This window comes from Bufo gargarizans, chromosome 1, assembly GCF_014858855.1.
Source record: "Bufo gargarizans isolate SCDJY-AF-19 chromosome 1, ASM1485885v1, whole genome shotgun sequence".
Classification (NCBI taxonomy): domain Eukaryota; kingdom Metazoa; phylum Chordata; class Amphibia; order Anura; family Bufonidae; genus Bufo; species Bufo gargarizans.
Genome location: NC_058080.1, coordinates 304,464,970 through 304,481,345, shown reverse-complemented (window position 1 = coordinate 304,481,345; position 16,376 = coordinate 304,464,970). Strand labels below are relative to the sequence as shown.

The following is a 16,376-nucleotide window of genomic DNA, read 5'->3' as shown; positions in this document are numbered from 1 at the left end:
TGGATTTAAGTATTCCTATATAAGTAGTCACATTGATCCTTGCTTAAAAACAATAAAATACATTAAAAATGAGAATCACATGACACTTTTTTACACATCCGTCACGTGTCTGCAAGATGAGAGGTCACGTGACCTGAATATTAATGAGGAAGGCGGGAAGAGGAAATCCTTAAGTGGCTGGTATTTTTGCATATTAAAGCGAGGGGGAAGCCAAACACTACGGGCTGCCGTCAACAGGTTGGCGCATGCACAGTAGTTTTCAGATACTGGCAATATCAGTGAGTTAGCACGCCTGCAAGAGATGGAGTGGTCATGTGATCGCAACATCGCGATCACGTGACTCGTTGCCTTATGAACGGGGACGCTGATTCCTCTAGATTGGAGTTTCATACTCCACTACTTACCCCAGGGAAACCTACCTCTCTATCAACCATCTTCCCAGAAGATATAATGACAGGATGTGAACCACTAAATTTACCACCCACCCAGTTTTTAATTCATTCTCATTCCACTACTTCACTTCATTCCAGGCTTTCCACTCCATCAACCTCCTCAGATGTGGAAGCCGACTCGCTCCTCACTATACACGCCTGTACATCTCTAGTATTTCTTTCGGATCCAGACTGTTCGGAACCGGGTCCAACAACACCTAATTGTCCATCTCAAACTCAATCCAATACTAATAATCATCGCCCCAATACCATTCACTCTGACACCAATTTTGCTGAAGATTTTTCTCTAGCAGGCACATCCACATCCATCTCTTTTTTAGTCCTACCCCCTCTCATCCATCCCACAGCTGCGTATCCGATTCTAAAAAGTCCTAAAACAACCACGATCACTCATTTTTTCACCCAATGGGCCGCAAACCAACCAAAAGAAAAAAACAAGAAGAGGTTGTAGAGCAGGCAAAAGCAAAAAGAAAAATCAAAACCCCCCTGTGTAAAAAATTCTGAAAATACAGATGACTCTCAGGACTCCTTTGGTATCTTCAATCTATCCACATACGTTTTGAAAAAAGCTGAAATTTTTGTGCTGTCTAAGGGTCTATCCTTTTTCCCTACAAGTAAAATCAATGAATTTGACCTCTTTTTAGATCTCAAACATTTCATACAAAAACTCACTTTAAAAAGGCATTTAAAAATTCTGGAGAACTCTGCAAGAAGATCACCATTAGAATCTGTTACTGTATCACCCAATGAGGAAGGTATTAAAGCAATCCCCTCAGGCCTTAAACCACTGTCCAGCTTCTATCCTATTCATCACAAGGGTAACTTTTTGGATACGTTCTATTCTTTAGTCTCCAACGACTTCAGACAGATCAACCAAGAAGTTCATCACAAACATAATCGCAAACCATTTGAAAAAGCGGCTCTTGAAGATCTACAATCAAATACAAACATTATAACAAGAAATGCGGACAAGGGGGGTGGTATCGTCATCGAAAATAGAGAAGATTATATAAAAGAAGCTTTAAATATACTATCAGATGAGAACTATTACTTGCCCCTACCCTGCGATCCATCAATATAAGATAGAGAAGAATTTAGTAGACTGATTAAGTCAGCCTTAACTTGTTGGGGACATATGACCTACCGGTACGTCATGATGTCCTGGTACTTAAGGACACATGACGTGTATTTCTGGGTGAAATAAATCAGCAGGCACCCTGGGACAATGTGCGGGGGGGTCCTATTCAGAACTGGGGTTTGCTGCGTTTCCGGGTGGTTTGGGCGGTGACTTCAGTGGCTATAGGGTCCCCGTGCTGCTGTGACGGGGACCCTATAGCAGGGAAGGCAGCCCGATGCATTTTCCCCAAATAAAGTAATTAATTTTTTTTACAAAAATAGGAAGTTGACATATTAGGTATCGCTGCATCTGTATCGACCGGCTCTATGAACATATCACATGACCTAACCCCTCAGATGAACACCGTAAAAAATAAAAACTGTGCTAAATAAACAATTTTTTTGTCACCTTACATCACTAAAAGTACAAAAGCAAGCGGTCAAAAAAGGCGTATGCCCACCAAAATAGTACCAATATAACCGTCAACTCATCCTGCATAAAATGAGCCCCTACCTAAAAAAATCACCCCAAAAATAAAAAAAACTATGGCTCAGAATATGGAGACACTAAAACATCATTTTTTTTGTTTTAAAAAAGCTGTTATTGTGTAAAACTTAAGTAAATTAAAAAAGTATACATATTAGGTAACTCCGCGTCCGTAATAACCTGCTCTATAAAAATATCACATGACCTAACCCTTAAGTGAATACCGTAAAAAAATAAAATAAATGTTTTTGTCACCTTACATCACAAAAAGTGTAATACCAAGTGATCAAAAAGTCATACAGACCCCAAAATAGTGCCAATCCAACCGTCATCTCATCCCTCAAAAATCATACCCTACCCAAGATAATCGCCCAAAAACTGAAAAAACTATGGCTCTCAGACTATGGAGACATTAAAACATAATTTTTTTCTTGTTTCAAAACTGATATTATTGTGTAAAACTTGCATAAATAAAAAAGTATACATATTAGGTATTGCCGTGTCCGTAATAACCTGATCTATAAAAATATCACATGACCTAACCCCTCAGGTAAATACCGTAAAAAAAAAAAAAAGGTGTAAAAAAAGCAATTTTTGTTACCTTACATCACAAAAAGTGTCCTACCAAGCGATCAAAAAGTCATACGCACCCCAAAATAGTGCCAATCAAACCGTCATCTCATTCCGAAAAAAATGAGCCCCTACACAAGACAGTCACCCAAAAAATAAATAAAACTATGGCTTTCAGAATGTGGAGACACTAAAGAATCAATTAAAAAATAAATAAATGCTTTGTTATGTAAAACGGAAACAAACCAAGTCATATTTGGTATTGTCGCGTCTGTGACAACCTGCTATATAAAAATACCAATGATCTAACCTGTCAAATGAATGTTGTAAATAACAAAAAATAAAAACAGTGCCAAAACAGCTATTTCTTGTTACCTTGCCTCACAAAAAGTGTAATATAGAGCAACCAAAAATCATATGTACCCTAAAATAGTACCAACAAAACTGCCAACCTATCCCGTAGTTTCTTAAATGGGCTAACTTTTTGGGAGTTTCTACTCTAGGGGTGCCTCAGGGGGGCTTCAGATGGGACATGGTGTCAATAAAACAGTCCAGCAAAATCTGCCTTCCACAAACCGTATGGCATTCCTTTCCTTCTGTGCCCTGCTGTGTGCCCGTACAGCAGTTTACGAACACATATGGGGTGTTTCTGTAAATTAAAGATTTTGAGCCATAAATATCGAGTTTTGTTTGGCTGTTAACCCTTGCTTTGTAACTGGAAAAAAATTATTAAAATGGAAAATCTACCCAAAAAGTTACATTTTTAAATTTTATCTCTATTTTCCATTAATTCTTGTGGAACACTTAAAGGGTTAACAAAGTTTGTAAAATCCGTTTTGAATACCTTGAGGGGTGTAGTTTCTAGAATGGGGTCATTTTTGATGGTTTCTATTATGTAAGCCTCACAAAGTGACTTGAGACCTGAACTGGTCCTTAAAAAGTGGGTTTTTGAAAATTTCATAAAAATTTCAAGATTTGCTTCTAAACTTCTAAGCCTTGTAACATTCCCCCCCCCCCCCCCAAAAAAAAAAAAAGTAATTCCCAAAATGATCCAAACATGAAGTAGACATATGGGGAATGTAAAGTGATAACTATTTTTGTAGGTATTACTATGTATTATAGAGCTAGAGAAATTGAAACTTTTTATTTTTATTTTTAGAATCCATTTTACCAGTGTCATGAAGTACAATATGTGAAGAAAAAAAACTATCTCAGAATGGCCTGGATAAGTCAAAGCATTTTAAAGTTATCACCACTTAAAGTGACACTGGTCAGATTTGCAAAAAATGGCCTGGTCCCTAAGGTGAAAATGAGCCCGGTCCTTAAGGGGTTAAGCAAAAAAAGAGAAGGAATATGTCCTCGTGAAAGATGCAACATTAGCTACCTTCACCTCCCTAAAATTCATAAGGACATAAAAAATCCTCCCAGCAGACCTATTGTCTCTGGGGTCTCCTCCCTCACCAGAAATCTGTCTCACTACATTGATATTCACCTCCAAAAATACGTCCTTAATCTAAAATCCTATCTAAGGGACTCCACATCCCTGATTACATCACTAAAAGATATACAATGGAGGGGCAGTTTTGGCTCACCCTAGACTCCTCTGCTCTCTATACCAACATATCTCATGACCTAGGGCTAAAATGTATATCCACCTTTTTAGACAATGACCAAGAAATGCCCATACAGCAAAAATCCTTCATCATTAAAGGCACAGAGTTCATGGGAGCAAATTACACACTCTAATACTACCAGGAAATGGGCGCTTTGCTTTATTAAAGGTCACGTAAAATAATTTACAACAATAAATTAAATAAATATTTTAATTTAAAAACATCACCATAACCGATACCAAAAGACCAATAATAAATTAACCATATAAAGACCAAGCGACACTACCCCTCTAATAAAGCCCAGCGACTTAATGAAAAAAGTAGGGGGTGGGGGGTGGGACTCTGCTCAAGTCTTCAGGCACTTCTGAGCCAGCACCGCCGAACCTGTCAATATAAAGGGGTACAGATTCCCGCCGCCAGAGCAGCAACAAATCAGGGAGCTGGAAATCTCCCCCAGCAACCAATCAGCTGCACTCTTGATTCGCAGAAAACCAGAATCAGCTTGATTGCAGGTAAACAGCTCCCTGAGGTAATTTTACCTGTAATAGAAAAAAAGGTGGGAAAAGAGAGACAGGGAAGGGAAAGAGAACACCATACAAAACCCCTAACCTAAAACTACCTAAGGTGTCATTGCCCCCATGCCTCCCCCCAAGTTAAACGCTCTGATGGGGTTAATTCATTCTCACTCACAATGTTTTCATATTTCAAGATCAAATCTATAAGCAGATACGGGGGACCGCAAATCTGTTTAAGGGAGTCTTTGAGGAAACCTTCATATACCAAACAAAATTCTAGTCTGAAAATATTATTTATTTTAGAAGGTACATCGATGACCTCATTAATTTGGAACGGTGACCAAACATCGATAGAGGATTTTATTTCCCATCTCAACACCAATAACTGGGGCATCTCATTTACAGGGGCACATGATAGCAAGAAAATAGAATTCCTGGACCTAGAGATTTTCACTCAAAACAATGAAATCAAGACACGCACCTTTTTAAAAAGGTTGATAGCAATAGCTATCTGGATTTTGGTGGTACACATTATAGAAAATGGAAGTCGAATGTTCCATTCAGCCAATTTCAATGACTCTGACGAAATTGTACACTGATTTCATCAAACAATGTGATACTCTCACCTCCAGGTTCAACCAAAAGGGGTACCCAGGAAGCATTATTTTGGGCGCTAGAGAAAAAGCTGCTGACTCTGACACTGAATTGGAATGTCTCGCTCCTGAACAAAAGCAAAGGGGAAATACTGATATCAATTCCTATTGCTACAATTTCGTCACAACCTATTATTAGAATCATAGTGCTATAAAAGCTCCTTTGGGGAAATATTGGCATATCCTGAAAAGGGATCCCACCCCGTCTAACTTACAGAAGAGCAAGGACTTTGAAAAACATTTTGGCACCCAGTAAATTAAGATCGGCCACATGCTCCACTAATGACCCGGGTGCCAGGGCCCCCAAAGGTAGCTTTAAATGTGGCCACCAAAGATGTCTGTGCTGTACTATTATTCACCAAAGATAGTCTTTCAATAGCCAAACCACTGGTGAATCCTTCTCAATTTTATACCAATTTTATACCATCTCAATTGCAATTCTACCCACGTTGTGTATCTACTCGAGTGTCCATGTAATTTGCAATATGTAGGCCGCACTGTCCAAACATTGCGTAATAGATTTAACAAGGATCAATCCAATATTAAGAAGAAACACCTGAAACATAGCGTGTCTAGACATGCGGCCGAACATCATGAGGGCAGCTCTGTTGGCTTTTCTGTGGCACCAATCAAACAAACTCCGACGTATTTTCAAAAAGATATCCAGTACATCAGACGTTGCGAGATGTATTGGATCTTCAAACTGAAGAGCCTCAATCCCTATGGTCTCAATGAGGCGTTTGAAATACATTTATAAAATCAAATATTGAATACCTTATATTCCTCTTCATATTTATGGTTTGAAATAACTATACATCAGCTGTGGGGTACTCCCTATCTCCCATGCTCCTACTCAATACCTCCTACTATTAATTTCCTATATGCAATAATTCAAAATGATATGTAATGTTTCTGTGTGTGCCCTTCTGTAGGCCATTCGTTCCTAGAAAATAGTATGGGTGCAATATAAGGCCCTAATAATAATTTTCACCATCATTATTATCATCCTTATTGCAATTTTTTTACCCCTATAATCATTGCAATCATATTTTATTCAATGTTTTAATCTTTCAAATGTCCTTTTTCAGTATAAATATACTATTCACACCTCTATATTTTATATGTATATTTATATAGGTCCGCAATACTAGTCAAGCCTTAAGGCTATCTATTTAGATTAACTTCATTGTTTGGTTTCATCTGATCTAGGGTTCATCACCATATCGGAGTCCCCGTTCCTAAGGCAACGAGTCACGTGACCGCGATGTTGCGATCACATTACCACTCCGTCACTTGCAGGCGCGCTAACTCACTGACATCGCCAGTATCTGAAAACTACTGTGCATGCGCCAAACTGCTGACGGCAGTCCGTAGTGTTTGACTTCCCCCTCCCTCAAATATGCAAAAATACCAGCCACTCGAGGATTTCCTCTTCCCAACTTCCTCATTAATATTCAGGTCACAGGACGGTCACGTGATTCTCATTTTTTATGTATTTTATTGTTTACAACGCTCGTTTTTAAGCAAGGATCAATGTGATTACTTATATACGAATACCTAAATCCATTCCATATATGCACTAGTGATTTTATCTACAAAGTGGATTCTGCCTCTTGGATGACACCTGGGGACAGCCCCTCCCTTAGTGAGCGACCCCCAGGTGCGTCTTTTTGTTGTTTTTTGTGTGGTTTTTATATATAAATACACACTTATTTATTGTATACACCATATTGTTGTGAAACCTTATGAAGGGGAAGTGTTAATCCCCGAAACGCGTTGTTTTCTATTTATGCGCTTCCTTTAATTAAAAAAAGAAGAATTTATCTAATAAGACCGTCTCCACCGGTGATTCTGCGCCGAAGCAGAACCTCTTCCGTTGCAAGTATCCTTTGGGGAACTGGACATCCTATCCAAAAGAAAACTCCGTCTGCGGCTTCAGTCCCGGCGTAAAGGTCTAATTTACACAAGTTTACAGTAGGGTTGTGCCTATATTAACACAACCCCATAAGGTGATCCTCCAGATTCCTCACTTCCTTTTTGCATGAACATACTACCCTATTGTGCACCTCTTTCTCTGTTTTCTCTATTCCCCTCATGTATTTGAGTGGAATCTAGATACGTCCATTATCAAATATACTGTGGAAGGGGGACCTATAACAGATTATGTAATGGGGCCCAAGAATGTCAAGTTACGCATCTGGATGTTGTTAAAATTATAAATTGCACAATTAATAAGACATTTTTAAGAAAACAAAAAAGGTGGGTGTCCTTCCACAAATTAAGCAAGTTGTTTTTTTCCCTTCTGTCCGCTAACATTCATACAGAGTAATATAGTATGATTGTTTGTAACATAGTTTGTAAGGCTGAAAAAAGACATCTATCCAGTTAAGCCTATTATCCTGCAAACTTTATGTAGGGGAAGACAGTAGAAGACAATTTTCTTCATCTTAGGCCTCATGCACACCACAGTTGTTTTTTGCGTCCGCAAAAAAAAAACGGATGCGGCATCTGTTTTTTTTTTTTGGGAGGATCCATTTTTTTCCACAGATGCCTTGTAATAAATGCCTATCCTTGTCCGCAAATGTGAAAAAAGTAGGACATGCACTATTTTTTTTGCTGAAGGGAAACACGGACAACGGACGCGGAACACAAACTAATGAACTATCAGCATTTTTTTGCTGACCCATTGAAATGAATAGGCCCCAATGCTATCCGCAAAAAAAAAAAAAACGCAATGGAGGCCGAGAAAAACAACTGTCGTGTGCATAAAGCCTTCAGGCAAAAAATTCCTTCAGGCAATCAGAGTAATTCCCTGGATCAACGACCCTTCTTTAGAATTCTAGTAAGTATAATATGTAATTGTTACTCTTTTACTGGGAGGACATATAACATCTAAGAAAAATGATGATATTGTAATACTAGCTAAGGCTCCTTTCACACTAGCGTTCGCTGGTCCGCTCGTGAGCTCCGTTTGAAGGAGCTCACGAGCGGACCCGAACGCAGCCGTCCAGCCCTGATGCAGTCTGAATGGAGCGGATCCGCTCAGACTGCATCAGTCTGGCGGCGTTCAGCCTCCGCTCCGCTCGCCTCCGCACGGACAGGCGGACAGCTGAACGCTGCTTGCAGCGTTCGGGTGTCCGCCTGGCCGTGCGGAGGCGTGCGGATCCGTCCAGACTTACAATGTAAGTCAATGGGGACGGATCCGTTTGAAGATGCCACAATGTGGCTCAATCTTCAAGCGGATCCGTCCCCCATTGACTTTACATTGAAAGTCTGGACGGATCCGTCCGAGGCTATTTTCACACTTAGCTTTTTTTTTGCCATTTTAATGCAGACGGATCCGTTCTGAACGGAGCCTCCGTCTGCATTATTATGAGCGGATCCGTTCAGAACGGATCCGCCCGAACGCTAGTGTGAAAGTAGCCTAAGACAGACCTCTAAGGCCAAAGAGAAGGCCAAAGAGAAAAAACAAACAAACAAAAAAAACACAGAACAAGTTTAACAAGGCAATTAATCTTTGGAATATTTACAATATAAGAACCAAAAAAATACTGTATTTTATACTGCACCTTCAATAAAGTCAGAAGATGTATATGTTCTTTTAGGGTTACTGTTTTCATCTTCAAGACTATTCAGAGTTTCCACTGCTACTTCAATAACCTCAACAAGCTCATCCCGTTTATCTTTCCTTACAGGCTTTTCTTCTGGGTGGCGAGTGAGTCCTGTTTCCAGTTGATACACTTTTTGCACAGTGAAACTATCAAATGGAATAGCAGCATACTCAGTAGGAACCTTCACACCATTATGTACTTCAGCTTTGTTAACTTGAGAATGTAAAAAGTCTAAGAGGTCAGTCTGTGTCTTCTCTGGACTGGCATGATCAAATGTGACTGTGAGGGCATCACTGTTGTGACCTTGAACGTTTTTAAGCTGTTCACTGCGTTCTTGAAGCTCATCCTTCAATTGAGCAATTTGCTTTTTCAAGCTGGTAATATAGTTTCGATGTTCTTCCTCACGCTCCTGCAGGATGGCACGGTAGCCTTCTTTTCCTGTGGGGTTATTAACACGTAAAAGTAGGAGCTGTTCATCCTCGGCTCTTGGAGTGCAAGCCAGCATATATAATACTGACACAATACAGCAAAGGCAGACAAGTACGATCCCCACCCGAAAAACCCAACTTAGTAGCCCTCGGCGTAGCATCCTTGCATTTAAATAAAAAAGTCTGTCATCTTCTTCCTAATAGGCAATGCAGTCCATATGAAGCAAACACACCCATAATCCACACTGACATCGAGGACTGGAACCAAACCACCACTGTCCCATCCATGGAAATTTGTTAGCCTTACATCAGTTACAAACGTATAGAGAGTTTGTCATCCAAGCTTCAGATTTATGCAAAAACAACTTCCTAAGCTGCAGAGCCCGTACTGTCATGGTAGTCAAAATGTTAAAACTTCATGTATAATTTCAGATCTAGAAAACAGAAAAAGTAGATACAAGTTAGCTGGTTAGCATTTTACTTATTAAAATATGTTCACACAAAGATCTATAGTTGAAATCTTAGGTTTACAAACACCTTAGCCATATTCACCAAAACTCAGTTTTCACAGTTCCTGACATATTACCTCTTTTAGGTCCGTTAGGAATACTATTAGATATCAAGCATGTGAAATGTCAAGACTACTAGAGACGGTTTATTTCAGCTTTTATTTCTTTCATCACATTAACAGTGATTCAGAGGTTTACATACACTAAGTTGCCTGCAAACAGCTTGGAAAATTCCAGAAATCTATGCCATAGCTTTAGAAGCTTCTCATAAGCTAATTGACATTATCTGAGGTAAAGGGGTTTCCCAGGATTCATATATTGATCTTCAGGATATCTGATGGGTGGGATGTCCAACTCCTGTTTCTTCATCCAATCATCTTTTTGAAGAGGCTGTGGCTGTAAGTGTAGTGGCCTATTTCTATGGCAGTAATATCACATTTATTGGTGACCTAGACTTTCTGCAGCTCACTCCCATTCCAGTAAATGGGCCTGAGCTGCAATATGAAGAACAGCTGTTATACAATGTAAGGTGCTGAGCTTGGTTAGCTATAAGGAGGTCACAGTGCTCACTGAAGTGCGGTGGCCTCTTCGAAAAGCTGACTGGCAGGGGTGCCAGGTGTGAGACCCTCACCAATCAGGTATTGATGACCTATCCTGAGGATAGGTCATCAATATATGAGTCCTGGAAAACCCCTTTAATTAGAGGTGTACATGTAGCAGTATTTTAAGGACTACCGTCAAGGAGTATTTGCCTCTTTGCTTGACATCATAGAAAAATCTAAAGAAATCACAAAGAAATAATTGGGGACCTCTACAAGTCTGGTACATTATTGGGAGCAATTTCAAAATACCTGAAGGTACCAAGTTCATCATATTGAAAGAATATGCAAGTTTAAACACCATGAAAACAAATAGCCATCATATGGTCTGTCTTCCCAGAGATGAATGTACTTTGGTGTGAAAAATACAAATCAATACGAGCATAACAGCAAATGGCCTTGTGAAGATGCTGAAGGAAATAGGTACAAAAGTATTTATTGCAACAGTATAACATGTCCCATATCAAGTCATTACTCCAAACTGGCCATAAAAAGACAGGATATGGTTTGCAACTGCACATGGGGTCAAAGATCATACTTTTTAGAGAAATGTCATCTGATCTGATAGAACAAAAATGGAACTGTGGGGCCATAATCATCATCATTATATATGGTGGAAGGGGACTCCACATCTCCAAACATAATCACACTTATTTCTTTATAAAATAAAAAATATAAATAAATGGTTATATACCAGAGGAAATATGTTCTATATATCTACTGTATTTCAAGGCTTTAGGAAAGTAATGTGTTTCACTTACTACTAATACAAAATGTCACTACCCATATGGTTTCTAACAAAGCATTTCAAGATCATTTAAGCTCTACTTCAATCTATGTTTAATCCCAGATATTAGTGTGTTTTAAATCTATACATTTCCAAATGTCATGAAATTTTGAATAATTATTATTTATATGTGGCAACTCCTTAAAAAATCCAGATGTGCAAAGTGCATATAAAGCTTGGTTCAGTGAGCACAGTCCCATGATTGAATTTACTTGCCGAGAGGTGCTGTGACATTTTTGGTGACAAAATTGTCTCTGAAGTTCTTGTATGAAAAGACCAGCTCATCCAATAGCAGCATGACTACTCCTGAGTAAATTATACACTGCAAGCATTAATCTCACTGCGAGGGTCAAATGCAGGACAACATTTATCATTGGCTGGGGATGGGGAATAGACATGGGATGGCTGAATACTCCTTATGTAGTGTGCACATTTGCATGTTTGTATGCTTAGTTCTGCTTATGTTAGCTCATAATTTACATAGCCAATACCGCTCTTGAAGGCGTAAAGGAAAATGAAGGCATTACATAGTCTAGGATTGGAAATGAGACTTTATAAGAATAAACATTAACTGGTAAGTGACCTTGTCGGGATTTCTAACATTGTGTTTCCATTCATAACTACTGATGAAAGCAGCAGAAAATGACCACGTTAATGTAGAGGTAATTACTAACCCTTGGTAATAAAAGCCAGCTATAATGAGGGTGATAAAATGTGTAAACGGTCAGCACATAAGAAATAATTGTCGAATAACAAAACAATAGAATATAAACAGTAGAAAATATGAATTGCTCTCTATGGATGTATCTCCTTCTCCATACAGCAGTTTACAAGGGAATGAGGATACATATGGGAAGGCGGGCTGCAGTTCCAAAAATACCCCATAAGAATGGGGTACTTCAGTATATCACTTATCACCTATCCAGTGGATGGGTATTGACCACCACCAATCGCTCGATTATCACTATGCTGAGTTGTGTCTTGCCATTCCATACAACTCTATGGTATTTACGGGCAAATTAGCATAGTATATATGGGCAGATAGTAGAATACCATCCCTAAATCAGGATTTCTGACTCTTTTTCTACTGGGAGTTCATTAGCAAGAACATGATGAAATTTGATGTCATTAGTGGTCAAGGTTGATGCCAAAACTAAAAATATTCCTCAATTCATATTTTATTTTACTACTAATAATAAAAAATAATTACAATCACTATCAAAACTGCCTCCCCAGCTGCACTTTTCCCAACAGCTTGTTGGTGCCTCAACAGTGATGCCATCCTCAATATTTTAGAAACACTGGCCTGGAAAATGCCCTAAATTAGCCGTAACTGGCTAGCTCTTAAAGGGACAGCAGTAGTACCACTGAAGTTCTGACCATAACCACTCAATCATGAGATGTCAAGTCACTACCTTTTCCTGACAGGGGACAAATCACAAATACAGCAGATGTCCCCCATTTTATCAACTGGAAAATCTGATAAATTGAGATGTAAATCAGGAAACAAACTGGAATACAATATTCCTCAGGGGCTAGGTTCCAGTGGGTTCTATTCATACAGGAGTAGGTAGTTAAGTGATGTTAGATAGCAGAGGGGCAATCTCATGTCATCTCTCATTATTTATTGCATATCTACAGAACAGGTCCAACCTCTAGAATGGGGGGGTCTGCATTTCCACAACCCCAAAGAAGTGAAAGGGAGCTCTGGAAGGATTGCGGTTTCTGTAACTTGTAAGTTGAGGAATATAGCTTATCTCGCTGCACTACACTATTTCTCTAACTTCCAGTCACTTCTAGGGGAATTATGGTTGGTGTAGCACAGTGAGCTCCGATGTTTCTCTAATCATGGCCACCACTCACAGCCCGGATGCAGAGGTCTTAGAGAGGAGACGAGAAATGGTTTAAGTACCCCTATTCTAAAGGAAGGTAAGGGTCCCAGAGGTGGGTCTGGAATCTAAGACATTTGTGGCACATCTTGTAGACATGCCATACATGTCGAAGACGAGACTACCACACCATACCTAGAGACAGCATTCTCCTGTCAGCTCCTATACACTGCCCTAGTTTTCTAGTTCATAACCTTACAACACCTCCTGCTTTCACACATATCATTTTCAGTATTTTGGTTGCGGTAGTTTATTTTAGTGTCACTTCCACCAGTGATAGAGGTTGACATTCACAGCAAACTGTCCTTTTGCATGTCCAGTGATGGTTGCGACTTCCACTTCACAGAAATAAGCTAGTAGTAATTATGGGTCTGTTGCTACACATCCATACTGCAATGGACATTCTGCAGTCCATTGTGACATCTGCACAGTTATTCCCCATTATCGTACCTAACATCGCCCAGAGTGCACCGTGCCTACTAACATTTACAGCACAATTTACATTCTGGACATGTTAGACATATGTCACCTCCAGGTTACTGTTGCTCTCTCTTTCATGTGGCCAACCTGTGAATCGTTTGTTTTATAATTTCCAGAAAATTTCTGTCTTGAAACTACTTGCAGCTGCAAGTATTTAATGAGAGTGCCTTTTATTTCTATGCAAGTTACAGTACATCCAAAATCAGCAGGACATCAGCCAGGTCTGGCTGCAGAACCAGCGAGCGTGATGATGTGGCAGTTTACTGCTTTTGCTGGAATTAAAATAACAGACTTATTGCCAGTGTGACCAGAGCATGGCATTATGTGACCAAGCAAACATACGAAAGAACAGGTGTTTACTATTCACAGGAATTGGCACTGTGATGCCACACTATAAAATGAATGCTATACTGATGGTGAATATACAGTGGGATGCGAAAGTTTGGGCAACCTTGTTAATCGTCATGATTTTCCTGTATAAATCTTTGGTTGTTACGATAAAAAATGTCAGTTAAATATATTATATAGGAGACACACACAGTGATATTTGAGAAGTGAAATGAAGTTTATTGGATTTACAGAAAGTGTGTTATAATTGTTTAAACAAAATTAGGCAGGTGCATAAATTTGGGCACCACAAAAAAGAAATTAAATCAATATTTAGTAGATCCTCCTTTTGCAGAAATTACAGCCTCTAAACGCTTCCTGTAGGTTCCAATGAGAGTCTGGATTCTGGTTGGAGGTATTTTGGACCATTCCTCTTTACAAAACATCTTTAGCTCATTCAGGTTTGATGGCTTCCGAGCATGGACAGCTCTCTTTAAGTCACACCACAGATTTTCAATTATATTCAGGTCTGGGGACTGAGATGGCCATTCCAGAACGTTGTACTTGTTCCTCTGCATAAATGCCTTAGTGGATTTTGAGCAGTGTTTAGGGTCGTTGTCTTGTTGAAAGATCCAGCCTCGGCGCAGCTTCAGCTTTGTCACTGATTCCTGGATATTGGTCTCCAGAATCTGCTGATACTGAGTGGAATCCATGCGTCCCTCAACTTTGACAAGATTCCCAGTCCCTGCACTGGCCACACAGCCCCACAGCATGATGGAACCACCACCATATTTTACTGTAGGTAGCAGGTGTTTTTCTTGGAATGCTGTGTTCTTTTTCCTCCATGCATAACGCCCCTTGTTATGGCCAAATAACTCAATTTTGGTTTCATCAGTCCACAGCACCTTATTCCAAAATGAAGCTGGCTTGTCCAAATGTGCTTTAGCCCACCTCAAGCGGCACTTTTTGTGCTGTGGGCGGAGAAAAGGCTTCCTCTGCATCCCTCTCGCATACAGCATCTCCTTGTGTAAAGTGCGCCGAATGGTTGAACGATGCACAGTGACTCCATCCGCAGCAAGATGATGTTGTAGGTCTTTGGTGCTGGTCTGTGGGTTGACTCTGACTGTTCTCACCATTCGTCGCTTCTGTCTATCCGAGATTTTTCTTAGTCTGCCACTTCGAGCCTTAACTTGAACTGAGCCTGTGGTCTTCCATTTCCTCAATATGTTCCTAACTGTGGAAACAGACAGCTGAAATCTCTGAGACAGCTTTCTGTATCCTTCCCCTAACCCATGATGGTAAACAATCTGTGTCTTCAGGTCATTTGAGAGTTGTTTTGAGACCCCCATGTTGCTACTCTTCAGAAAATTAAAAGAGGAGGGAAACTTACAATTGATCCCCTTAAATACTCTTTCTCCTAATTGGATTCACCTGTGTATGTAGGTCAGGGGTCACTGAGCTTACCAAGCCAATTTGAGTTCCAATAATTAGTTCTAAAGGTTTTGGAATCAATAAAATGACAACAGTGCCCAAATTTATGCACCTGCCTAATTTTGTTTAAACAATTATAGCACACTTTCTGTAAATCCAATAAACTTAATTTCACTTCTCAAATATCACTGTGTGTGTCTCCTATATGATATATTTAAACTGACATTTTTTATCGTAACAACCAAAGATTTATACAGGAAAATCATGACGATTAACAAGGTTGCCCAAACTTTCGCATCCCACTGTATATATGAGAACACAAGGAATTGTAAATGGGCTCACTCAGGGCTCATGCACACAACCATATTTACTTTCCGTGTCCATTCCGTTTTTTTTTGCAACCCGTATGCTGAACCATTCACTTCAATGGGTCCGCAAAAAAAAAAGAAATTACTCTGTGTGCATTCCGTTTCAGTATGTCTGCTCCAAGAAAAAGTAGATCATATCCTATTCTTGTCCATTCGCGGAGAAGGACAGACATTGTTACAATGGATCTGGAAAAAAAAACGTATGTAATGAGGACCACAAAATACATACGGTCATGTGCATGAGCCCTCATCTGCTTCTTCTTCAACTGCTAATAGTAAGGAAGTTAAATGCAAGCAGTTCATCAGCTCTGCTACTGACCAGTCCTGCTAGAACAGTGCAGAGCATGCAGGGGTGGATGGCATACAATGCAGTTGTAAAAAGTCTTCAGACCATTTCACTTTTTTCACATTATGCTACATTGCAGCGTTGTGAAAAAAAAAAAAAATAATAATGTCCCCATCAATCACAAAATCTTTACTAATTTATTTTTTAAAAAAAATAAAATTGCCTGGAAATAATTACTGTATTCAGACCCCTTGC

General features: G+C 39.5%; 1 protein-coding gene across 3 annotated transcripts in view; it reads right to left on the bottom strand.

The window, feature by feature from the left end:
• Positions 1-16,376, bottom strand: part of CSGALNACT1 (chondroitin sulfate N-acetylgalactosaminyltransferase 1) — a 332,098-nt gene that overhangs the window by 111,282 nt on the left and 204,440 nt on the right. For all 3 annotated transcript variants that reach the window (XM_044305053.1, XM_044305061.1, XM_044305069.1), the window contains one exon: positions 8,976-9,879. In XM_044305053.1, coding sequence (XP_044160988.1) covers positions 8,976-9,606 — 631 coding nt within the window. In that variant the 5' untranslated portion in view covers positions 9,607-9,879. The remainder of the gene's footprint in view (positions 1-8,975; positions 9,880-16,376) is intronic.